The sequence below is a fragment of the Peromyscus californicus genome, unplaced genomic scaffold, assembly GCF_007827085.1.
Source record: "Peromyscus californicus insignis strain IS unplaced genomic scaffold, ASM782708v3 Scaffold_12__1_contigs__length_115047231, whole genome shotgun sequence".
In the NCBI taxonomy this organism is placed as follows: Eukaryota; Metazoa; Chordata; class Mammalia; order Rodentia; family Cricetidae; genus Peromyscus; species Peromyscus californicus.
The window spans coordinates 79,503,472-79,528,184 of NW_026294413.1; the positions used below are offsets into that span (position 1 = coordinate 79,503,472).

The 24,713-nt window shown below is 42.4% G+C and overlaps 1 protein-coding gene across 7 annotated transcripts in view; it reads left to right on the forward strand.

Moving 5' to 3' along the window:
- The first annotated feature begins 98 nt into the window (after window positions 1-98).
- Window positions 99-24,713, forward strand: part of Fam149b1 (family with sequence similarity 149 member B1) — a 40,508-nt gene continuing 15,893 nt past the window's right edge. For 5 of the 7 annotated variants that reach the window (XM_052733488.1, XM_052733493.1, XM_052733490.1 and 2 more), the window contains exons 1-7: window positions 99-308; window positions 4,644-4,748; window positions 6,005-6,134; window positions 9,365-9,507; window positions 11,427-11,543; window positions 13,260-13,427; window positions 18,376-18,563. In XM_052733488.1, coding sequence (XP_052589448.1) covers window positions 262-308; window positions 4,644-4,748; window positions 6,005-6,134; window positions 9,365-9,507; window positions 11,427-11,543; window positions 13,260-13,427; window positions 18,376-18,563 — 898 coding nt within the window. In that variant the 5' untranslated portion in view covers window positions 99-261. Of the gene's footprint in view, window positions 309-396; window positions 770-4,643; window positions 4,749-6,004; window positions 6,135-9,364; window positions 9,508-11,426; window positions 11,544-13,259; window positions 13,428-18,375; window positions 18,564-24,713 lie in introns of all 7 variants that reach the window. The other 2 variants (XM_052733489.1, XM_052733495.1) reach the window with 1 other exon arrangement.

Here is a 24,713-nt window from a genome sequence, read left to right on the forward strand (position 1 = left end):
ACTGATGCACATCGGTGCCAGTTTCTGGACGATGCCGTTTTCCTCCGTCACTTCCGCTCAGGAGAGGAAGGAGGCAGGTCGGAAGACTATAGAGAGGGAACTCTGGGAGGTGGCGGTCCGGAATCTAGGCGACGGGGCGAGACGGGGCGAGACGGGGCCGGTAGGTGGCAGGAGGGGGCCGGGCCGGAGCCGGCGGGAGGGCCAGGCCCCGAAACCCCCGCCCTGGCTTGCCCGCCCGGGCCGCGGAGGAGAAAACGGAGGATGATCTCCAGATACACTCGGAAGGCCGTGCCACAGAGCGTGGAGCTGTGAGTGGATTGCTCAGCTCGCCCAACCTGGGCCGCGAGAGCTCTAGGGACCATCCTTGATCAGTCCTTCTCTCCCTTCCTTTCCCAGGGCTCAGGCGAGAAAATAGTATGCTAATTCTCTACTCCCAGCCCTGGTGGAAGCTGTCTCTTGTCCTTGGGTCACCAGCTGCTGAGAGTGTCATCCATGCTATCCTAAGACTGTCTTGTGGGCTGTTACTACATGACTTGAGGGAGTGGATCTCCAGAAGCACTTACTGTTCCCACAGTGCTTCTGGCCCCACTGAAGATAATAGCTGAATGCTACAATAAAGTTGAACGTGTCTCGTTCCAAACACTATGCAAAGCTGTTTGCTTGAATGCATTAGCAAAACTAGGAGCCGGACTCTGCACATCCCACAGATAAAGATCACAGATCTAAAGATTGTATCTAGAAGATGGTGCGGCTGAGAAGTACAAACCAGGTGTCAATCCAATTAAAGCCTGTTGTCAAGACTTTACACACACACTGCCTTCACACCCCCAGCAAATAAGGATCAGTTTTGTTTGTGGACTAAAAAGCAAGCACTTTAGCTAAAGACACACTTTGTACCCTTAGTAAAGTGTTGTAACTTGGCAGATAATGATAATGCCTTACGTTTACTGGCATGTTGTGATTTCAAAAGAACCTTCAGTTTCTTGATTCTTCCAACAATTCTGAAAGATGGCTATAACTAGCTTCTATTTCTCAGATGAAATTAGAAAGTTTCCACGTCATAAGCCAATAGAGTCTGAACTTTTAAAAAGGCAAGTCCCATTGTTACTCCTCACTGAACTAAGTAATTTCAGCAGCCATACACTTACTAAATATTAGCTATGCATGTTAATAACATTTATTAAAGTCACACCTGAGATTTTGGATGGGTACTTTTCTTGCTATGCAGCTTTTAGTCAGGTTACTAAATATGGGCCTTCCTGTCTATATATACAAATAATATCTACAAGCGTACCTAAATGATAGCATAGAGCTGGCACATAGTAGGTTATTGTTACCGTGAGAACCAGCCTTTAGCAGCTCAGGGATTGAGGGGATCCACAGAGTCGATGAACTAATCACTCAATTGACTTTTCTGTCTAAGGAAGTAAAATTTAATTCTCTAGGGCCAGCAAGGGGGGCAAAACTGAACTCTCTGGGGCCGGCGAAAAAGGGACACACACACCTCCAACATGTCAGGATCTGACCCAGGGTGCTGATGAATGGCAAGCCTTCACAGGTCAGAGAAACTGAGGAGGAGATGCGGAGCACTGAACTACTGGACAGACAGACAGACACATGAGGACTTTTCTGAGGGCCAAAACTTTATTCTTCGTTTTATTTTTATTGTTGCTTGTTTTACTCAATTCTTTTTCTTTTCTCTTCTTCTACCCTGATGTTTCCCTCTGTCTATTCTTATGTTTTTCTTCTAACTAACTTTATTTTTTCCCTTACAGCTTATATACCCCAGCAAAATTTTTCAAGCAATATAAAAATTGCAATGTGGTTACATTCTATTTTTTAAGTGAATGATTGCAATGAATACAAGTAAAAAAAACCACAGTGTGTTTTCCATATCCCTTACATGATTAAACATTTTACATATTACAAGTAAAAAATAAATTGTCCTAAGAACCTACATACATTAATACCCAAGCAACTTGTTATAGATTAACAGGGTGTAAGCAAGTAAGGTATTTTCTCAGCCAGTTGTTTTGCTGGCTGGCTACATTTTGTGGTTACAAAGAAAGAATCAATCACTTTATTATTTATCTCAAAAGGTAATCTTAAAAAAAATCTTAAAAGAATCACAAACCTAAACTTTTATATATGAAAAACAAACTTTAACTCCTCGAGGTGCATACCCACTCACCAACAGTTTTTTATATCAAGAAGCTGAGGGCAGAAACGGGCACAAGGAATTAAACATCACGCTTGATCACCAACCCATCCTAGCAAGAAAGGTACATCAGCCAGCAATAGCCAGGCTACCATTGTTCCTGTTCCCTGACCTCAGCGAGTCCCTTGTTCAACTATTAAAAGTGTGTCTTTATAAACTTTAAATTGTTCCCCAAGATTTTCTACCTCAAAGCCATTAACAAAAAACATTCTAACCCAACCTTACTAACAATCTACATGACTAAATCCTTTCTAAGGGTGGTGGCTGCATCATTAATCTGCTCTAGCAGCAATGCTTAGAAAAAGTCAATCACTACTAGTACTAGTAACAAAGCCCAGTGAGAGGCTAGAAACTCCCTGAGAGTTTTCCTGCAACCCATAGATTATGAGGGATGTGGTGACTGAGAAGGTAGCAATCAGAACTGTGCTCAATAACAGCATGAGGTCCTCAGGGCACGTAGGTCCTCGGGGCTTTGCCTCTCCAAGGCTCACTCAGGCATGGCTTTGCCAACTGCCCAGCTGTGTTCCATGAGCTCCAATGCACCTGTTGGTCCCCTTGCATGGCCCCGACAGTAGGTCCTCAGTAAGTGGTAATTCTCTCCTTGCCTCTTCCCACGTTTACTTGGTGCAAGAGCCATACAAAGGAAAGAACCTCTCCTTCCTTTTTGCCAGCATGTTATCTACTAAGGAATATGTTATCTACACAACAGCAGATCAGGCAATAAGCTCTTTAGAGAAGAAGACTAAGAAGCAGTCATTGCCCAAAAGGATTTGACTTAAAATCTGCTTTTAATTTTAAAAATTCCGTTTAGTGTGTGTATGTGCGCATGCACCATACCACACATTTAGAGGTCAGAAGACAGCTTACAAAAGTCACTTCTTCCATGTTGTGAGTCTTGGGTATTGAACTTAGGTCATGAGGCTTTGTGGCAAGGACCTCTACCCACTGAGCCGTCTCATCAACCTCAAATTTGTTTTTATAATTAATTCTAACCAGAGAACTTGAAAATACATTTTGTATGAAAAAAACTCTACCTAGGCATTTTCTGAGCTGAAATGGCTGAGCCTGTGTAGTTCTTGTTCTTGGTGCCGTTTTGATAGTTCCTAAGAGTAACCTTTCCAAAAGGAATCATAGGAGTGAAGAACAAGGATTAAGTGCATATAAATGATAGTAAATTAAAAGGAATTTTTTACTTTAGATGTTATAGTGATACCCATTTTGAAGCAGTAGCCTTTTCAAACAGTTACTAATTGTAGGTGTTAGAAAGCGTTTAGCAGAAGTCTATACATACATACATACGGCCTCCCACCCTCACCCCCTTATTTTTGGTGCTGGGAATTGAACTTAGTGCCTCACATATGCTAGGCAGCTCTATTGCTTAGCTACATTTCCAACCTTGGCTTGCCATTTTTAAATAAAAAGTTCAATCATAAGCATATAAGCCAGGTGTGATGGCTTGCTTTTTTTTTTTAATGTGACTGCCTGAAAATGTAAACTGACATTCATGGTGAGGGGTTTTTTTTTGTCATATTTCTGTTGGACACTGCTCCTCTGGAATCTATTTTCTGTTGGACTTGTCCACTGAAATAAATAGACTATGTCGGTTATTACGTCTTCCGGAACTAATTATCTGCAGTAGGCATCATTTCCCCATGAAATTCTCTAGTCAGATACATTCAGAAGATGTGGTAGGTTAGAGTTTTTTACAAATTTCTTTATAGAAAGTCTTCCCAGGGCCTTTAATGTGCAAATGCACTTCATAAATCACTAATACACGTATTTCACCTAAAGCACAGGATTAAACAACTGCTTGTGATTAGTAAATGATAAAGTCAGTGTTCAAATCTAGGTGATCTGGCTCCAAGGCTTCTCAGAGGAAATGAATAGTTTGAGATTTTAGTGAATTGTGCCATATTTGTACACAAAGCTAAGACCCCAGTTAGTGGAATGTTCACTTTAATTTTTTCCTCTCTCTAATGGTGGACATGGTTACAAAGTATATTGGGGATCTGGAGCGATGGCTCAGAAGAGTACTTACTGTTCTTGCAGAGGACCTGAGTTTAGTTCCCAGCACCCATATCAGGGGGTTCACAGTTGCCTGTAACTCAAGTTCCAGGAGATCCGACATCCTGTGTGCACCACATGCCCACAACTCACACAGGCACAAACACATACACGTAAGTTTTCAAAAATAAGTATTTTTACTAGGGGCTGACAAGATGGCTCCACATGTGAAAGCACCTGCTACCAAGGCTAACAAGAGAGTTCACTTCCTGGGACTCACACGGTGGAAGGAAAGAACCAACCCTCCCAAGCTGGTCCCACTCCTCACTTGCACATACACACAGAGAATAATAAATAATTGTAAGCCAATGGCTTTATAGGAAATACGAACTATAAAGAGAAGACTGTTTTCTCTTCACAGGAAAGGAATAACAAAGCACGCTCTTAACCATCATCCCCTTCCAGAGCAACTGGATGACATTTCCTCTACCAATGACAGCCACGAAAAAGATACAAGTTCTCAAAGGTACTAATACAAGGCGTGCTTGCTTGCTTATTACACTTGCTAGTGGCAAGGATTCTGTTCATTAGGACCACGCCCATGCTAGTGAAACAAAACAAGAATTTTTATCTTTATGAGAGCCTGAGGCAGGAGGCTTGCTGGAGCTCAGGCTTGCAAAGCCAGCCTCTGTGTGTGTGTGTGTGTGTGTGTGTGTGTGTGTGTGTGTGTGTACATTTTTCCCCCTCAGGACCATTTAATTTTCATTCTGGAACAGCTGTTGGAAACAATATCACACTTACTTTCATAACGTTCCAGAAGTAGCAGTATGAAATTTTTTAAATTACGTATGTGTATGTGTGAGTTTGTACAAATGACTGCAGGTTCCAACAGAGGCTAGAGGTTAGGTCTCCGTGTGAACTGCCTAACATGAGTGCTGTTAAGTACACGCGCTTAATTTCAGAGAGATCTCTCCAGCCCCACAGAAGTAATATGTAGTTGTTAAGTAATTAGATTCAAAAGGGATCAGATACATGGTTTTAATTCTAGTACAGCCATTTATTAGATTAACATTGGGCAGATGAGTTAATGGATAATGAAATAGAAAATTGACAATCAGAAGTTGGTTCTTTGGAAACTAGTCAGTAAAACTGACAAATCTTTAGTTGTTTTGATCAAGAAAAATGACATTGTCAACATCTCTTACATGGTCCTGTAAATATAAATCAGATAAAGTATGTAAACCTGCACACAATGTCGTATATGAATCCTGAGTAAACAATAACTGCAGTTACTAAGAAAGAGTTAAGAGCCCAGCTTCCAAGAGCTCTGAAGGACAGTGCTGTCATAGAAAAAATTGTAAAGTCAACATCTAGTTTCAAACCTGGAAATGAAACTGAGATTCCGTGAATTTTGAAGCGAGTTCATTAGAACGGCAGCAGCAGTTAGAGTGGCAAGGTTAACTGAGGTGGGTATCTGTGAATGTACTTGAGGAATTACAGGTACTAAAGAAGTTCAGACCTTCTGTTGCCATTCGGAAATGGCATCTCCAGTGGGTAAGAGTGCACGTTACAGGTGGATACAAGTCCATCACGAACTGACGTGCATTATTCAGCACAGCTGCCATCATTTATAGAGATTAGGTAGGTTTTCCACAGTGCTTGAATTCCAAGTTCCTTTTTGTCTCTAGAGATGTATTGTATACATGCTTACTACCTGATAAGTTGCTGAGGAAACATAAGAATTTTCTTTTTTTCTCCCTTTCTCTCAAATTAACCATTTAGTGAGTCTGACATCACCCAAGAATCACCTTTTACATCAACTGACACCGGGAATTCGCGTTCTGCTTTTCCAAGCTATGCAGGCACAGGGATCTCTACAGAAGGCAGCTCTGACTTCTCTTGGGGATATGGTGTGAGTTGTCTGCTAATCATTCTGATGCAGTTTCCTTCACTCTTCGAACTGTGTGTGTGTGTGTGTGTGTGTGTGTGTGTGTGTGTGTGTGTGTGTGTGTTGTGGTATGTAAGAGTGTGCTTCCCTTGTACACATATGTGGAGGCCAGAGGTCAACCTTAGGTACTTTCCTTGATCACTTTTCACCTTATTTACTTGTTTATTTGAGACAAGGTATTTTTGTGTAATTCTGGCTATCCTGGAACTTGGTATGTAGACCAGGCTGGCCTCAAACTCACAGAGATCCACCTGCCTCTACCTCCCCAGTGCTGGGATTAAAGCCATGTGCCTCCATGCCCAACTATTTTATTTGTTGTTTTGAGACAAGATCCCAGCCGGGCAGTGGTGGTGCATGCCTTTAATCCCAGCACTCGGGAGGCAGAAGCATGTGATCTCTGTGAGTTCGAAGCCAGCCTGGTCTACAAAGCAGGTACCAAGACAGTCAGAGCTATTACACAGAGAAACCCTGTCTCAAAAACAAAAACACAAATAGACAAGGTCCCACTCGGTAGCATTGGCTGGCCTGGAATATAGACCAAGCTGGCCTCAAACTGGTTCAGACTGCCTATCTCTCAGCCTCCTGAGTGCTGAGATTAAAAGCATGTGCCACTATGCATGGCTTATTTTTTTTTCTTTTGCAAATGTGTATGCATGTATGCATATTATGTGTGTGGCTGCTGGTACCATGGTTCATGTATGGAGGATTATAGGACAACTTTGTGAAGATGTTTTTCTAATTCCATCTTTACATAGGTTCTGGGAATTGAACTCAGATCTAAGGCTTTGGAGACAAGCACCTTAATCTACTGAGCCATCTCTCCAGCCCCTACCATACTGATTTTAAACAGTATAGTTAGCTGCTCTCTTTACAGAGAAGCCTAATTGTTTAAACCTATTATTATTACCATTATTCACTTCCCAATAGTTTTTCATGTATGTATATTTTCCTTGGTTATTATGTGTGTGCATACTATTTTGTAGTCTGCTTTTGGCATTTACCATTGTTAATGGTGATGACTAGTATTACCTCCACCTCTGTCAACTAGAATAGTATATATATAATAGTTCTTGGTGTTAACCTATCATAATGAGAGCGTCCCTGTATTTAATATTTGGGTTTTCAGGCTTTATTAGTTTCATCAAGGAATCTTTTGAGCATATCTGTCTGTTGCTGTAGGTGTGGAGTGAGGCTTACATAGTCTAATAGTCTAGTGAGGAGACTGAAAAAAGGTGTAAGGTACTGACAGAGTACTCCAGCAGGACACTGAAACAGGCTGTTATAAAGGGAGATTACTTGAGACGCCAACATTAGCTGTGTAGTAGGTTGAGATTTAAGGACTGAAGAGGTAATCGTGTGAAGGAAGAGAAAAAGAGCTCAGACAGATAAATGGCAGCCTATGCAAGAGCCCCAAAAGTGGGGCTGACAAGGTGGCTGAGTGGTTAATATCATCAAGACCAGAGTTTGGATCCCAACATCCATAAAACAAACTGAGTGTCCCCTCAAATGCCTGTAATCTCTGGTCGGGGTGAAGACAGGAAGATGGCTGGCTTGCTGGCTTCCAGCCTAGCTGAGACTCAAGCCCCAGACTCAGGAAGAGACCCTGCGTCAAGAACAGGCACAGAGTGATGGAAGAGGAAACTTAATGTGCTTGCCCTCCTCTGTGTGCATGCAAAGGCACACACACATAAAGAATCTTAAAAGAGTACTAGAGGAGAATAAACTCATATTTCAAAGGTAGACGTTCTTGGGACTGTGGAAAGATGGGTGGGCAGAAGAGGTCCAAGGTGGTGACTCTGGGGAGGAAAGAGAAATGACCGGGCAGGGGAGCAGGACGCCGTCAGTGGAGCCTTGTAGGTGGGGGGTGGGGATTAAACTTTATTCCTGGTGACTTAATCCGATGCCTTGTCAGGAGGCTCCAGTGAACTGCGTAAACAGTCCCGGCACTGTGTTGTGCTGTGATCAGTATCTTTAGGTTCTGAGTTTGTGCACGTTTCCTTCCCATCCCTCAATTTCCTCTTGGTGCTTAGTGTACAGTGACTTTTTAGAATTCATTTTGTGGTGACACACACCTTTAATTCCAGCACTCAGGAGGCAGAGCCAGGCAGATCTCTGTGAGTTCAAGGCCAGCCTGGGCTACAGAGTGAGATCCAGGACAGCTAGGACTGTTACACAGAGAAGCCCCATCTCAAACAAAGAAGCAAACAAATGTATTTCTGTAAGTTGTCCTTATAAAAAGAAACAGAAACATCTGAGACGTGAAAAGCTCCCTAATTTAGATTTCCTTTTATATAAACACAGTGTCTCAGATGAACAAAGCAAAATATGATTGTTTTTATTTTTCGGTGCTGGAGATTAAAATATTCCCCCCCTACCCCCGCACTTGTGTGTGTGTGTGTGTGTGTGTGTGTGTGTGTGTGTGTGTGTCTGTCTGTCTGTCTGTCTGTGTCTGTGTCTGTGTCTGTCTGTCTGTGTTAGGACACAAATGCCATGGCAAGAGAATAGAGGTCGGAAGACAGCTTGTATGGGGCTGGGAAGATAGCTCAGTGGTTAAGAGTACTGGCTGCTCTTCCAGAGGACCCAGGTTCAATTCCCAGCACCCACATGGCAGCTCACAGCTGTCTGTAACTCCTGTTATGGGGGTCTGGCACCAGGGCTACACAGAGAAACATCGTCTTGAAAAACCATAAATAAATAAATAAATAAATAAATAAATAAATAAGTCTTTAAAAAAGAAAAGAAGAAGACGACAACTTGTAGATGCCTGTTCTGTCCTTTCACCTGTGGGTCCTGGGGCTTGGAAGCAAGTGCCTTTAGACACTGAGCCAACTTGCTGGCCTGAAATAAATAAATAAATAAATGTTTATTATAGCATTATTAAGAACGGCTTAAAATGGATAGAAAACTCAGTGTTACCCACTGGTGTTCATTCTCTAGAACATTGTACAGCTTTTTTTAAAATTTAAACTTCATTATAAAGAACTTGCCAAAAAAAGGCAGACACCAAAATTAATCCAACACAAAGTCTATACATCTCAATGACTCAAGTGCATACAAATATATTTGATAGTGAAGGTATAAAATCAAATGTAAAGCGCCACAGGTTCAGAATAGCTAATCTGACTGTATAGAAGTTCACCAAAATACATTCTTAATAGCTCATCTAAATGTTTGGGGGCGGTGTTTGTTTCTAGGAACTTGACCAAAATGCCACTGAGAAGGTCCAGGCAATGTTCACGGCCATCGACGAGCTCCTGTATGAGCAGAAGCTGAGTGTGCACACACACAGTCTGCAGAAGGAGTGCCAGCAGTGGGCATCCAGCTTCCCTCACCTCAGGTACCAGGCAGGCCGCAGTGTCAGCTGGGGGCCTCTCACACCTTGAACTCTGAACCCTAGGAGCTTTGGATTTTTCTTTTTTTTTTTTTTGAGATAGGGTCTCACTATAAAACCCTGGCTGGCTGGGAACTCACTATGTACACCAAACTGGGCTTGACTCAGAGATCCACCTACCCGTCTCCAGAGTGCTGGGATTTAAAGGTTTACCTGGCCTGAGCATGGTTTTTTTCCTTTCTTTCTTTTAATGTACATGATTTTGATGAAATTATCTACAGCCATGTTGTGTAAAGCCTCAGCTGAAAGAAAACTCAAGTTCATAGTGTGTTTTTGGACTTATCCTAATCACCAACATGCCAACATGTCATTCTAACTAAGCAAACTTTTTTTTATTTTTTTGAGACCAGGCCTCATATGTAGACCAGGCTGGCCTTGAACTCATTTATCTGCTGCTGCCTCTGCCTCCTTGGTGTGTGTGCCAGCACACCCAGCTAGCAGTAAAACCTTCTTAAATGTGCTGTGTGAGACAAGGGTTCAGATAGCCCAGGTCGGCCTTGAACTTTCTTTTTTTTTTAAATATTTTTTCTTGGCTGGGCATGGTTGTGCATGCCTTCAGTCCCAGCACTCAGAGGCAGAGGCAGGTGGATCACTGAGTTTGAGGTCAGCCTGGTCTACAGAGTGAGTTCCAGGACAGCCAGAGCTACTTAATGAGACCTTGTCTCAAAAAAATGTTTTTCCTTGTATGTTATGAGTGTTTTGCCTACATGTATTTATATGTACTGCACATATGCCTGGTGCCCTTGGAGGTCAGAGCTCCTGGAACTAGAGTTAAAAACAGTTGTGATCTGCTGTGTAGATGTTGGAAACTGAACCTGGTCCTCTACAAGAGCAGAAAGTGCTTTTAACCCCTGAGCCATCTCTCCAGCCCCAGGCATTGAACTTTGCATGTGAGCTGACAATCTTGAACTTCTGATCCTCCCTACCCTTCACCTCCAAGGGCCTGGGATTGCAGACATGAGCCATCACGTCACAAGCCGGGTAAAATATCTGTATCAGTAACTGGCTTCCGAATCTCAGTGCATTCCAGAAAACCTTTCTTTTAAACAAAATGGTCAGAAAATGTTTTGTTTATACCATTGTCTACAAGTAATTCTCATGTACTTGAAAGGACACACATACTGTTCCCTGAGAAACCACAATAGTCCCACTACTGCATGTATTTAAATTTCCGTTTAATATTATTAAGAATATGATTGATAAAAAAGAAAGTATTTAAATATTACATTAGTTATAAAAATACCCATAAGTATAAATATCAATTAAAATATTTTAGTGGTTAAAAAAAAAAGAATATGATTCATGGGCTAGAGAGGTAGCTCAGCAATTAGGAGCACTGGCTGCTTGACTCTGGTTCAATTCCCAGCACCCACATGGCAGCTCACAACTGTCTATAACTCCAGTTCCAGGGGATCCAATACCCTTACGTAGGCATACATGCAGACAAAACACCAATGCATATTAAGTAAATAATTTTAAAGGAAAGAACATGATTCATAGTTCTTACTAATTTGGCTAGGCCTTCATCCTCTCCTGGGGGTGGGGAGGAGAGTGTGCAGCATGTGCTGGCGATTGAACCCAGATCCTTGCAGTCTAATGAGTGTTCTACCACTGAGCTACATCCCTAACTTCCCTTGGACTTTTCTTTAAACTCCTGGGCGATAGCTTTGTCTTTTCTATATAGGTTCTATTAAAGGGAGATATAGCTGAGTAAGAATTCACATTTCCTCTCAGAAGTCATTCTCAATCAATATCTGACTGAATTTGTAGGATTTCTACATAGATCCGTCAGATTTGTTGCTGAAGTGCTCAGATTTTGCATGCATGCCAGGTGAAGGTTCTTCACTGTGTCTGTTCTTTGGAAGGATTCTAGGTCGGCAGATAGTCACTCCGAGTGAAGGCTATGGACTGTACCCCAGATCACCTTCTGCTGTGTCAGCTTCTCAGGAAGCAACCTTGTCTCAGGAGAGAGAGTCTACCATGTAAGTGTTTCTGATGTCAGACTTCAGTCTCCTCATGCTCGGGGATGGCTCCTCTGGGGGATGATGGCACAGAAGAGTAAAGCCAAGTCCTCAGACGTGTGTGCTGGGGCTGCTGTTGGCCACTTTTTGTTCTATCAGGAAAGTGTGTCCTAAGTAAAAGTGTTTTAGTTTAACATACCAGGTTGCCATAAAATAAGGTTTATCAACCACTAAGATTCTCTACAAAAATCCTATCAATTTGCCACATTGCATTGAAAAAAACTTCTGGTAGATTCCCATTGCCTTTTAGATAAAATATAAAATTATAAGCTGGCCCTGCCTACAGCTCTGCTTTATCTGTCACTTTTCTTGTCTGTCATTCAGCAGTCCTCCCATGTCAGCTGTCCTTCATTTTGTAAATGCACTAAATGGGGCTGGTCCACTCTCTGTTCTGGATGTGTTCTTGGACTGGAAGGAAGCCACACATAAGCATTCAGTAACCGTTTGTGTGTCTGACTGACACCCAGCACGGTGCCTGTGATACCATTTACATTCTTCAACTTCCTAATCTAAACAAGGGCAAAACATATTTACAAAGGACACAGAAAAGCAGACTAAGCTATAAATTGAGGTCATGGTGTCAAACAGTAGTGTGTAGGTCAAAACGGTCGTCCAGGGAGTGAAAGTATCAGAAGATGGTGTCATGCTGCAGAAGCACGGTCCATTAGAGAACATGAAAAGTTGAGTTTGCAGAGATAATTCTTCTACTTCGGGGTAATTTAAGGGCTGTGTCTAGGCAAGGTTTCACTTTGTAGCCCTGACTAGCCTGGAACTCACTGTGTAGACCAGGATATCCTCAAACTCACAGAGATCTCCCTGTCTCTGCCTCCTAAGTGCTGGGACTAAAGGCGTGCGCCACTATGTTTATCTTAAATACATATTTCAACAGATACTTTTGGGAACATGCTATTGGGAAGCTAGATTCCACCTCCTGGTTAAGGAAGTCAGCCACTACCATGGTTTACACAAAACAACCGTATAGTGAAACACAGGGGATGCTTCCAGGACGTGGGGTTCACCGTGATTTCTAGGATGTAATGTCATAGGCAAAAGCAAAAAATAGCCAAATTTCTGTGTACAAATAATCAAAGGAAGGAAAATATATTTAGTAGTATAAAGTGTTCACAAATCATCTGTCTAATAAGGGTTAGTAATCAGAAGGTAAGGAATTTCTACAATTCAAAAATAAAAAACAGCCTAACTGAAAATGGACAGAGGACGTGAATAGATGGTTTCTCTAAAAGTGTGTGAATGCCGGGCGGTGGTGGCGCACGCCTTTAATCCCAGCACTCGGGAGGCAGAGCCAGGCGGATCTCTGTGAGTTCGAGGCCAGCCTGGGCTACCAAGTGAGTTCCAGGACAGGCGCAAAGCTACACAGAGAAACCCTGTCTCGAAAAATCAAAAAAAAAAAAAGTGTGTGAATGGCTGTGAAGTGTATGAAAATATGCTCAGCGTTAGCATCAGAAGAGAAATGCAAATCAGAGCCAGGCAGTATCACCTAGCTTGACCAAGGTACTGAGTGCAATCCCCCAGCACTTGAGGGAAAAAAAGGACTCAGAATAGTTCAGGAAAGTATTGGCAGGACAAAGAGGGGCTGTTCCAAGAGTTAAGTTACTTGCCGTGTAAGAGCTCTTTGTGTTAATATGTGTTAATACTGCTTTCTCTTCCCTCTCCCAGATTTGGTATAAGAGGAAAGAAGTTACATTTTTCATCTTCTTATGCTCATAAAGCATCTCTCACCAGTAAACCCTCTGGCTTGTCTGCTGTGGAAGGGGAAGAGGTGGACTGTATAATCTTTTCTGAAGGAATAATTGAGGAGTACCTAGCTTTCGACCACACGGATATGTGAGTACTGTCTTTGAAGATTCTCACTCTGTTTTGTATATCAGCATCTACTTTCTTGACTGTACTATGGTATCACCTGGAAGCATGTTTGTACAGTCGGAGGTCTGTTTTCAGTAGCTCCAGCATGCAGAGCTCATGTCCTTTTGCTGCCGCACACCAGGCTTCCCTCTGTAGCTTCCTTCTCCACTTATGTTTTGCCTTTTCCTGAGATCAGAGATTTCTTTTTTCTTCTTCTTCTTCTTTTTGTTTTTTTGTTTGTTTGTTTGTTTGTTTTTTTGTTTTTCAAGACAGGGTTTCTCTGTGTAGCTTTGGAGCCTGTCCTGGAACTCACTCTGTGGACCAGGCTGGCCTCAAACTCACAGAGATCCACCTGCCTCTGCCTCCCGAGTGCTGGGATTAAAGGCAGGTGTCATCACCTCCTGGCTCGAGATCAGAGATTTTTAAATGACTAATTTTCTCTACATAATTTGATTTTATTGTTTTATTGTTTTACAAATTATCACCAGTGGAAACTGAAACTTCAAAGAGTAGTTGAAGAGATGTGAAACATTGTTTATTTAAAATAAACTTTCTTGCTTTATTTTTGTTATTGTTGTTTTAAGACAGGGTCTCACTTTGTAGCCTTGACTGCCCTCAAACTTATAGAAATCTGCCTGCCTCTGCTTCCCACATGCTAGGAATTAAGGTGTGTGCCACCATGCCTATCTAATTCTTATTTTAAAAGGATACATATAGTTTATACAATTAATAATGTGTATTTATATCCACTTATATTCTGACAGCAGTCATATAACAGGTATTACCTATACAAGGAATAGATGAGAACCAGAGTGCTTAAGTAATTTATCTGAGGTAAAGTTAAAACCAAAACCTTATTCATCAGATTCTAAATCAGTAATCTCATCATATTGCATGCTACCTCTCTGAAATGTAAACTATTTTTCTAAGTCTTTAAAAGTTCTAGAATTATGGGGGATGTAGCTCAGTTGGTAGGATGTCTTCACAACAAGCACACAACTCTGGCTTCAGTCCCCAGCACTGCATAAACTAGGAATGGTGGCTCCTGCTGTAACCCCAGCATTCAGGAGGTGGTGAGGAGAATCAGAGGTGCCATCCTCAGCTACAGAGAAAGCTTAAGGCAGCATGGGTAATGTAAAAGCCTGTCTCAAAAATAAATAACTAGGGCTCCGGAGCTAGCTCTGTGGATAGAGTGCTTGTGAGAGAAGCCTGACAAGTTGCGTGCAGATCTCTAGAATCCACATGGCTAACTGCATGTTAGCGCAGATGCTGTCAGTCCAGAACTGGTACAGGAGTTGAGAGGTGGAGATGAGAGACTCCAGAAGCCGCTGGACCAGTTAGCATGGCATACCTGCCAGTGGACAAGAGAAAGCCCATCTCAAACAGGTGGAAGGAATGACTGACACCCAAGGCTGACCTCTGACCTCTGCATGTGGCCCATGGCATGCAGACACCCACACTCACATACATCACTCACAAAAAAAACTGATTAATGGGGAATGCGCCCTTGTTTTTTGTTTTTTTTTTTGTTTTTTTTTTTTCTTTTTCGAGACAGGGTTTCTCTGTGTAGCTTTGCGCCTTTCCTGGAACTCACTTTGGAGACCAGGCTGGCCTCGAACTCACAGAGATCCGCCTGGCTCTGCCTCCCGAGTGCTGGGATTAAAGGCGTGCGCCACCACCGCCCGGCGCGCCCTTGTTTTAAAGAGAAGAAAAGTTCTAGAACCAGTAGTCATAACAGCACACTGGAGGTACCAGTACCGTGTGGCTGTGTGGTTGGAGCTGGTTATTGTGTCATGTGATTCCAGACTTCTTCTTGTGGTGGTGTTTCCCCTGCCACGTTCATTCTTGTGTTCACTTGTGTGCACACAGCCCTGCAGGCAGCAGACAGACAGACTTCTGTATCAAATACACCGAGCTAGCTCCATGGTGGAAGGAATTTGGAGGAAGTGCCTTTTGATTTTCTAGAGACTCTTTCCCTAGCCTTTGCCATCTGCTTCTTCTGGCTTGTTTTTCTCACATCAGAAGTCCTCCCCTTTGGTCCTTCTTCTTAAGTTATGAAGAATGAAGTTGACTGAACTAACTTAAAATGTGATACAAATGGCTGATGTGTGCTCCTAGGGCACCTTCCCCTTTTTCCGATGAGAGTAAACCCAAGTGAATTTTCAGGGAGTATGGGCAAGATTTCAAAAGGCAGCCATATTAGAGATACTACCAAAATACCTTCTTATAAAGTGACACACACACAGTAGTTGGGCCTTTAGGATGATCCTAACTAAAGCTGGGCCTACAGGACAGGCCTGTAATCACAGTTATTCAGGAGGCTGAGGCAAGGAGAGTCACAAGTTCAAAGCCAGCCTGGGCTACAAAGTGAGATCAGGCCAGCTTATACAACCTGTTGAGACATTGCTTCAAAATAAAAAGTTAAAAGCAGAGCTGTAACTCAGTGGTAGAGCACTTGCCCAGCATGCAGAAGATCCTTCATGGGCGGAAACTCCAATACCACAGAAAAGAAGTGTTCCTAACTGAAAATATTGAAGGTCATAAAATAAGTGAAAACGCCCTCGGGAAATGCGCATATGATAACTTAAGCAAATGACTTTTGTGCAAGTAGAAAAACCAGGAAAAAGTAACATTCCTAACTTATTCTTTCTAGAAAAAGTCAACTTAAATTTTGTAAATAAAGATGTGCACATGACAGATCAAATTGTGTAGGCCTAGAAAGCAGATGTAGAAGACTTTTTTTTAAAATAGGGTTGTTGTTGTTTGTGTTTTCTGAGACAAGGGCTCACTAGATAGCCCGGCCTGACCTGGAACTTGACATGCGGACCATGCTGGCCTCAATCCTGATTCTGCCTTCAAGATTCTGCTGGAACTAAAGGCATATGCCGCCACTCTAGGCCTCAAAAGCATTTTTAACCTAATACAAAATCTACGAATCATATAAGAAGTTTTCAATGATGATGTTAGATGGCATTTCTGCATAGGATAAAGAAACAGTCAAAAAGCTAGGCAAAAATATGTGTACTACATTCATAGAATTAATTTGTTTAATGCATCCATCAATGAGGAAAAGACTAAGGACTAAACAGGAAAAGGACATGAACAGAAAGTTCTTATGAACAGAACAAACATTTTAAATTCAACTGTGTTTCCATTAGAGATAAAATTTCCACCCATAATGAGATGCTGTGATCTCCATCAGGATGAGAGGACCTCAAGGGAATACATGAAAGGCATCTTCTTCACTGTTGACCATAGAACCTCTTGAGAGGGTGGTGGACCTTATCTTTCAAGTTGCAAAGCAGATGCCCTTTACCTCACTAATTGTATTTACAGGAATCTATTCTACAGATGTAATCACCTATGAGATGAAACACTGTTTAACAATTACAGTACCTACCATAGTCAAAAGCCTGGCTAGTTGGATACATGGGTGCAGCTGCTGAAATTCTCCAACGGTTCTCTAAGAGACAGGCTGCTCTGTACTGATAGAACAGTTCCAAATGTACTGGTAAATAAAGAATGAGGTACAGTGTAACACGTAATGTGATTAGTTCTCTGGAACAGTATAGAGTCTTTGTTTCTGGTGATGGGGACCAGGAATCAGAGATGTAGGAGACATCCTTTCACTATGAGCCCTTCTATACAGTTTGATTTTTTTCATCAAATGATGGCACATGCCTACAGTCCCAGCATTTGAGGGGCAGGAGCAAGTGTGATCACAACAAACTGAAAAACAGCCTGGTCTACATAGTGAGTTCTAGCCAGTCAGGGCTACATAGCAAGACCCTACCTCAAAAATAACATTTCAAAATTAAAGAAAGTAAATATAGTTCAGCACAATCGTTCTGATCCTCTTAGCCTGCTACTAATGCCAAGCTAGTTCTTCCTCAGGTAGCTGCCCTGCATGACCTCTTTCCTGCCTGTTTTGTTCTGGGGATCCTGCTGCCTGAGAACAGTCTCACTGTAGGAACCTGGGATAGTTCTTCCATTCCTCAGCCACTTCCTGAACTTGCTTTGTCCTACTTTATAATAGTCTATGGGAGCGGTTCTCAACTTCCCCAATACAGTTTCAACTTCCCTTTAATACAGTTTCTCATGTTGTGGTGACCCCAACCATAAAATTATTTTGTTGCGCCAGGCAGTGGTGGTACACACCTTTAATCCCAGCACTCAGGAGGCAGAGGCAGGAGAATATCTGTGAGTTCAAACCAGTCTGGCCTACAGAGTGAGTTCCAGGACAGCCAAAACTACACAGAGAAACCCTGTCTTAAAAAAACAAAGCAGGGCGGTGGTGGCGCACGCCTTTAATCCCAGCACTTGGGAGGCAGAGCCAGGCGGATCTCTGTGAGTTCGAGGCCAGCCTGGGCTACCAAGTGAGTTCCAGGAAAGGCGCAAAGCTACACAGGGAAACCCTGTCTTGAAAAACCAAAAAAAAAAAAAAAAAAGCAACAAAATTATCTTGTTACTACTTAATAACTAATTTTGCTACTGTTATGAATCGTAATATAAATATCTGATATGCGGCTGGAGCCACAGGTTGAGAACCACTAGTCTATGGTAAATGCACACAGTGTCAGCCCCAGCCCCAGGTATTGGTAGTTCCCTTAGAGAAGCAGATAGGTTGGCTCCCTGGGAATTCCTGCTTATAGGCATAGAGTCTCCAGAAGAACCCCAGAGGACTTCCGCTCTATTTCAGTCCCCACCTTCCTTTTGTGGGGCACTAAGACAGGGTGTTGGTAAAAGAAGGAATCCAGTCTCTTCTACTGAGAACTCCTTTACTTCCCAAGGCAGCTTCAGGTCCTCCATTTGCTGGGTGCAGAGGAGGGTGGAGCGGGCACACCATGCACACTTCTGAGTATAAAGGAAATGGATGGTGGGGCTCAGGGAAGAATAATCATGAAATCTTTCCCTCTTGCTTCTATTCCAGGGAAGAGGGATTTCATGGAAACAAATCAGAAGCAGCTACAGAGAAACAGAAATTAGGGTACCCTCCCATTGCTCCATTTTACTGCATGAAAGAGGATGTCCTTGCTTATGTTTTTGACAACGTGTGGAGCAAGGTTGTGGGCTGTATGGAGCAGTTGACACGTAGTCACTGGGAGGGATTTGCTTCTGGTAAGGATCCTAATGAAACCAATGTGAAAAATAATTATTTATGATTTACAAATCCCAGTCAGTCTTTCTGTGTGTGACTGTGGTGCTGGCCAAACCCAGGACCCTGTGTGTGCTAGGCAAACACTACCACCAAGTTACAACACAGCCCTTTTTTATTTTTAATTTTGAGACAGGGTCTCACTGAGTTACCCAGACAGGCCTTGAACTTGTGATCCTCTTGCTTCAGCCTCTCAAGTTGCTGGTATTACAGGCCTGTGCTACCAGGTCTGACTCTAAGAAGTCAAGGCTATATGCTTTATTAGTACAGTTCCTGGGTATGAGAGATGGCAGAAACCAATGTTTTTCTTATCTTCCCACACACATCACAACACTTCTGACACCAAATGTGTAGGAGTATTTCCACACATACTTAATAGATTCTGCCATAGAGTCTCACACACCATCTGAGTGTGCTGTGCTTGAATTCTTACACTACCTGGAAGGTAGCTTTATATTCCACAAGGGGTCAGTTCCACAGCCTATCCCACCTCATACCTCATGTGACACTTTGAAGCCTCAGGTTGTGACCTGTACTTCTATCCCAAAATTCGAATTCATGAGACTCCTCCTTCCGTAGGTTTGATGAATTTACTAAAATGGTGCACAGGACTCAGGGAGAGACTTAGGCTTGCTGGCTTAGGAAGATTACTACAAAGAATGTGGATGAACAGCCCAATAAGAGATGCATAGGACAGTGTAGGAGGAGGGAAGGGCGTAGCCACACCGCCCTCCAAGCACCTTCAAGTTCTGAGTAGTTGGGAAGGTCTTCTGAAGAAGACGTTTGTTTGGGTTTTCATGAAGTCCTCATTGTGTAAGCAGGACTGGTGAAGTAATGGGCCATTGATAGTGAACTCAAGCCTCAGCTCCTCTCTTCACAAAAGTCAAGAGTGTGGCTAAAACTTCAAACATGGTCACAGTTTGGTTCCCCTGACAGTTATTGCTCCCCCTCACACCCATCCTGAAATTATTCAGACTCTCCCAGCCGCCAGCCATCTTCTCAGAAAGACACTGCTGCTTTGAAGATTCCAAGGTTTTAGGAGCTGTATGCCAGAAACTATAGGTAGATACCAAATATGCTTTGTATATTATATCAAAGTGAGTCTGATTAATGGTGGCGTTTCAGAGAGAAACTGGCAGAGAACTTAGTGAATATCTGAGAATGGGTGGGGCCATAATGAGGCCTCATCTCTGGTCATCAGATAGAGCTCGTACTTTCTCCTCCAACATATCTGTGAGAAAAACCATGTAAGTGGCATGTGCTTCTTAGACTGTCACAGTGAAGAGTAATTAACACAGAGATACTTCACATCAGTGTAAAATTTGGTAAGTCCTATTCTATGTACATACATGAAGCCTTCACTACAGTCAGTACAGTGAACATCCATCACTCCCAATAATTGATACTCTTTATAAACCTTCCCTTCTGTTGTTATGTGTTGCATCTATTACCAAAAGATGCTTCTGCTGAAAGAAGCCAGACAGAGTATGTGCTGGTTTGAATGAAAATGGCCCCCATAGGCTCATAGGGAGTGGCATTATTTGAAAGGATTAGGACATGTGGCCTTGTTGGAGTAGGTATAGACTTGTTAGAGAAAATATGTCACTGGGGGTGTGCTTTGAAGTTTCAAATGCTCAAGCCAAGCACAGTGTTACACTCTCTTCCTGCTGCCTACTGATGCCGATGTAGAAGTCTTAGCTGCCTCTCCAACACCATGTCTGCCTGCACACTGCCATGTTTCCTGCCATGACAATATTGGACTAAATCTCTAAACCTGTATGCCAGCCCCAATTAAATGTTTTCCTTTATAAGAGTTACCATGGTCATGGTATCTCTTCACAGCAATGAAACCCTAACTAAGACAGAAGTCGGTACCAGGGACTGGGGTATTGCTGTGAAAGGCCTGACCATGCTTTTGTTTAGAGGAATATGGACTTTGGGACTTTGGATTAGGAAAGCAGATGAGTGCTTTCAGTGGGGCTTAACGGGCCATCCTAGTAGGAACATGGAAGACAGTGGTGCTGAGGGTGGTTTGAACTGTGGGGGCCTGGCTCAAGAGGTTTCCGAGGAGAAGAATATTTATATGTGGCCTAGAGATCATTCTTGTAAAATTTTGATGAAGAATGTATGTGGCTGCTTTCTAAAAAAAATGTGCCTGAAACTAAATTGAAGAGTTGTGGATTAAGAGCTTTGGCAGAGGAGATTCCCAGACAGCCTAGTATTGACTGTTCATGTGGTTATTAGTGACCTCCTTATGCAGATCAATAATGAAAAGGAGCAAGCAAGGAAAAATACAAAATGTACAGTGTGAGAAGAAAAGGAGCTCCAGGAAGTATAAACAGATTAAAGAAAAGCCTGATGCTAAGTGGAATAAAGGGAGTGGTGACCTCAGAGCAAGACCCCACCCAGCTAAGCTTCCAGTTTGTGGAAAGGAATTAAAGAAAAGCTCAGCACTTGGGAGGCAGAGCAGATGGATCTCTGAGTTCTAGGACAGCCAAGCTTAAGCAGTGAAGGAAACCATCAACTACAGAAAGCTAGTAAAAATGTATTTGAATTAGGAGACCATATTCTAGTCCAGGCAAGCAGGAGAGCTTGGCAGCTTAGGCTGCATGGTTTTGGCCTTAGAGTTAAGGAGCGACTAAGGAAAGCCGCTGAGGCCAGGCATGTGTCAGGGGTGTCCCTGAATGGAGGCCTAGGCCATTGCATGAAGCTGTGAAAGTGAAGCCTGGATTGCCTTGGAGATCCCAAGATGTTATAAATACCAAGCCATAAGAAAGCTGCTAATAGGAAGTGGAACCAGTCCAAGAGAAAGAAGTGTGTTACAGTCAAAAAGCTGAAAGGAGTTGGAGATCTGAAGAGGACTTTGACATCAGACATGGAAATTCGAAGTTTGCCCAGCTGGTTTTCGGTCTTGCTTTGGTCCAGTATTTCCTCACTATGCTCCCTTTCTTTCCTTTTGGAATGGTGATGTATATCCTGTGCCATTGTAGGCTAGGAGTATGTGATCTGCTTTCTCATTTTGACTTTATAGGTGTTACAGTAAGAGATTACCATGAGTATCAGAGACTTTGAACTATGAATAGTATGGAGACTGTGATAGACTGAATGGGAACTTTTGAAGTGGGACTGAATGTAGTTTTGTATTATGATATGGCTACAGGCCTAAGGGGGCCAGGGAGTGGACTGTAGTGGTTTGAATGAAAATGAACCCCATAGGCTCATAGGGGGTGACATTATTTAAAAGGATTAGAACACTGGCCTTGCTGGAGTAGGTGTGGCTTTGTTAGAAGTGTGTCACTGGGTGGGTTTGAGGTTTCAAAGGCTCAAGCCAGGCCCAGTGTCACTCTCTCTTCCTGACACCTGCTGATGCAGATAGAAGTCTCAGCTACCTTCTCAGCTCCCTCTCCAGCACCAGGCCTGCCGAACACTGTCATGTTTCCCACCATGACGATAATGGACTAAACCTCTGAACCTGTAAGGCATCCCCAGTGAAACGTTTCTCTTTGTAAGAGTTGCTGTGATCATTGTGTCTCTTCACAGCAGTAGAACACTTAAGACAGAGTGCACCATCTCACCCCATTTACACAGCCGTCCACTCAAACTGCAGTGACAGACAGCAGATCACTCATTGTGTCAGCTCTTCATCACAGCATAATGATTTGAGATTTATCCATCTCACTTTGTGTGTCTAATTCCTTTCATTCCTGGATATTTATTCATGAAACCACATTTTATCAATTTACCTACTGATGGACATTTGAATTGCTTCCCACTTGAGCTATTAACAAACACTAATGTACAAGAATTTAGGGTATGTATTTCCATTTCTCTAGGCAAATTCTGAATATTAGAATGACTGGGTTATATGATTAGATATATAAAGATTTTGTTATAAATTATATGTTTTTCTTTTTGTTGTTTTTGTTTGTTTGTTTGTTTTTTCGAGACAGGGTTTTTCTGTGTAGTTTTGTTGCCTGTCCTGGATCTCACTCTCTAGACCAGGCTGGCCTCGAACTCACAGAGATCCACCTGCCTCTACCTCCCGAGTGCTGGGATTAAAGGCATGTGCCACTGCTACCCAGTGTGTTTTTCTTTATCACTCAAATTATTCTAGAACTTACAGCTTTAAATAATACATACTGTTGTCTCACACATTTGTGAGCCAGAAGGCCTGGGACAACTTAGTACGTCGTTTGTTTAGGTTCTCACAAGACCAGGCCGATGCTGGGTTTTTATGTGGAGGCTAAGCTAAGACAAGGTCCAGTTCTCCTGTGTGTTCCAGAAGTCGATGGGTCCTTGTGACTGTGATTTTCATGGCAGCTTTATTTTTCAAAGTTAGCCAGTCTAAAACAATGAAGGAGCAGTTCATGTCTAATAGCATCAGATGACTGAACTAGACTGAAGTGGGCTGGAGAGACAGCTAAGGGGTTACAAACAGTGGCTGCTCTTCCAGTGAGGACCTAGGTTCGATTCCCAGCACTCACCTGGCAGCTGACAACTTTCTATAACTCCAGTTCAGGGGATCTGACACCCTCTTCTAGACTCCACAGGCACTGCATGCACATTATGCATGGACACAAAAGAATAAATAAATAATAGCTTCATGTTTCTAATTACCTCCTCTTCCTTTTATACTGCCGGTTTCCTATTCTACTAAAAACGTTTAGAGATAAAATGAACTAAAAAACACCATATGAAATTACAGAAGATCAAGACCTAAAGAAACAGGAAAGAGCCTGTGTTTGTGAATTGGAAGACCTACTGTTAAGATGGCAGCACCTCCAAGTAGATCTGTAGGTTCAGTGCAGTCCCTATCAAAATTCCAACTGCCTGAGCTAGAGATGTGATCACAGATGTAGTAGAGTGCTTGACCTTTCTATGCAAAGTCTACAAAAGAGAAAAAAAGACCAAATGAAGTCAGCTGCATGTCCTGAGAAATGGGCCAGCAGATCCTGAAAGTCACCTGCAGGGGCCCTCAACAGCTAAAGCAAGAGTAAAAATGAACAAAGTTAGAGAACTAACTTCCTGATGTTAAAACCCTAAACTACTGCTTTCTCAAGACTAGCAGAGGACAGATACATCAGCGTAGTAAAAACAACGGTTTCCACGGGGCAGCCAAGATCAGTCAGTCAGGTGACATCTTTCCAATAAATACAGCCAGAATCAACTCAGAAGCGGCTGATATAGGCCAGGGAGATGGCTCGGTGACTAAGGGCACTTGCCCATCAGACCCAACAACCGAGTCAGTCAGTGGACCCGATACAGAAAGAGGAAAGAAAGACTAACATGTTGTCCTCTGAGTTCCATAGCACGCCGTGGAGTATGTACAGCCGCACACATGCTAATAAATGATGAATGCAAACATTTTAAATAAAAAAACTTATTCTCAAAAATGAATCACAAACTAAATTTGAGTGAAAATTAGGAAAATCTCAGAAGGAAGTGTATAATAAATGGATTAGGACATCAAAAGTATCCATAACAGAAAAAAGTAAGTAAGTTGGGTTTCAGCAAAATTAAAAAGTTTGAAAAAAATTAAAAAGTTTGTACATCAAGGGACATTCTCAGGATTGTGAAAGATCACACATAGGACAAAATAATTATAATCATATACCAGAGGAGATAAAGAACTACAACTTAAAAAAGAAAGGCCATACAACCCAATTTTTAAAACTGAGCAAATGCCTTCAACAAATATTTCTCCAAAAACTATAAATAGTCAAAAGTCACATGAAAAGATGCTGTACATCAATTAATCATTAGGGGAATTCATTTAGATTTAAATAAGAGAGAGATGTTTTTGCTAAAATGTAGTGAATCCTTTTGTTTTTGTTTTGTTTGTTTGTTTGTTTGTTTGTTTGTTTGTTTTTCAAGACAGGGTTTCTCTGTGTAACAGCCCTAGCTGTCCTGGAACTTGCTTTGTAGACCAGGCTGTCCTCAAATTCACAGAGATCCACCTGCCTCTGCCTCCTGGGTGCTGGGATTGAAGGCATGCCCCTGCACACCGGCGTGAATCCTATGTTTGAGGGCAAACAAATGGGAAAGGTTTGCAGAAACTGGAACCCTCATGGATTGCTGGTGCAAATATAAGTTGTACAGCCATTGTGGAAAGT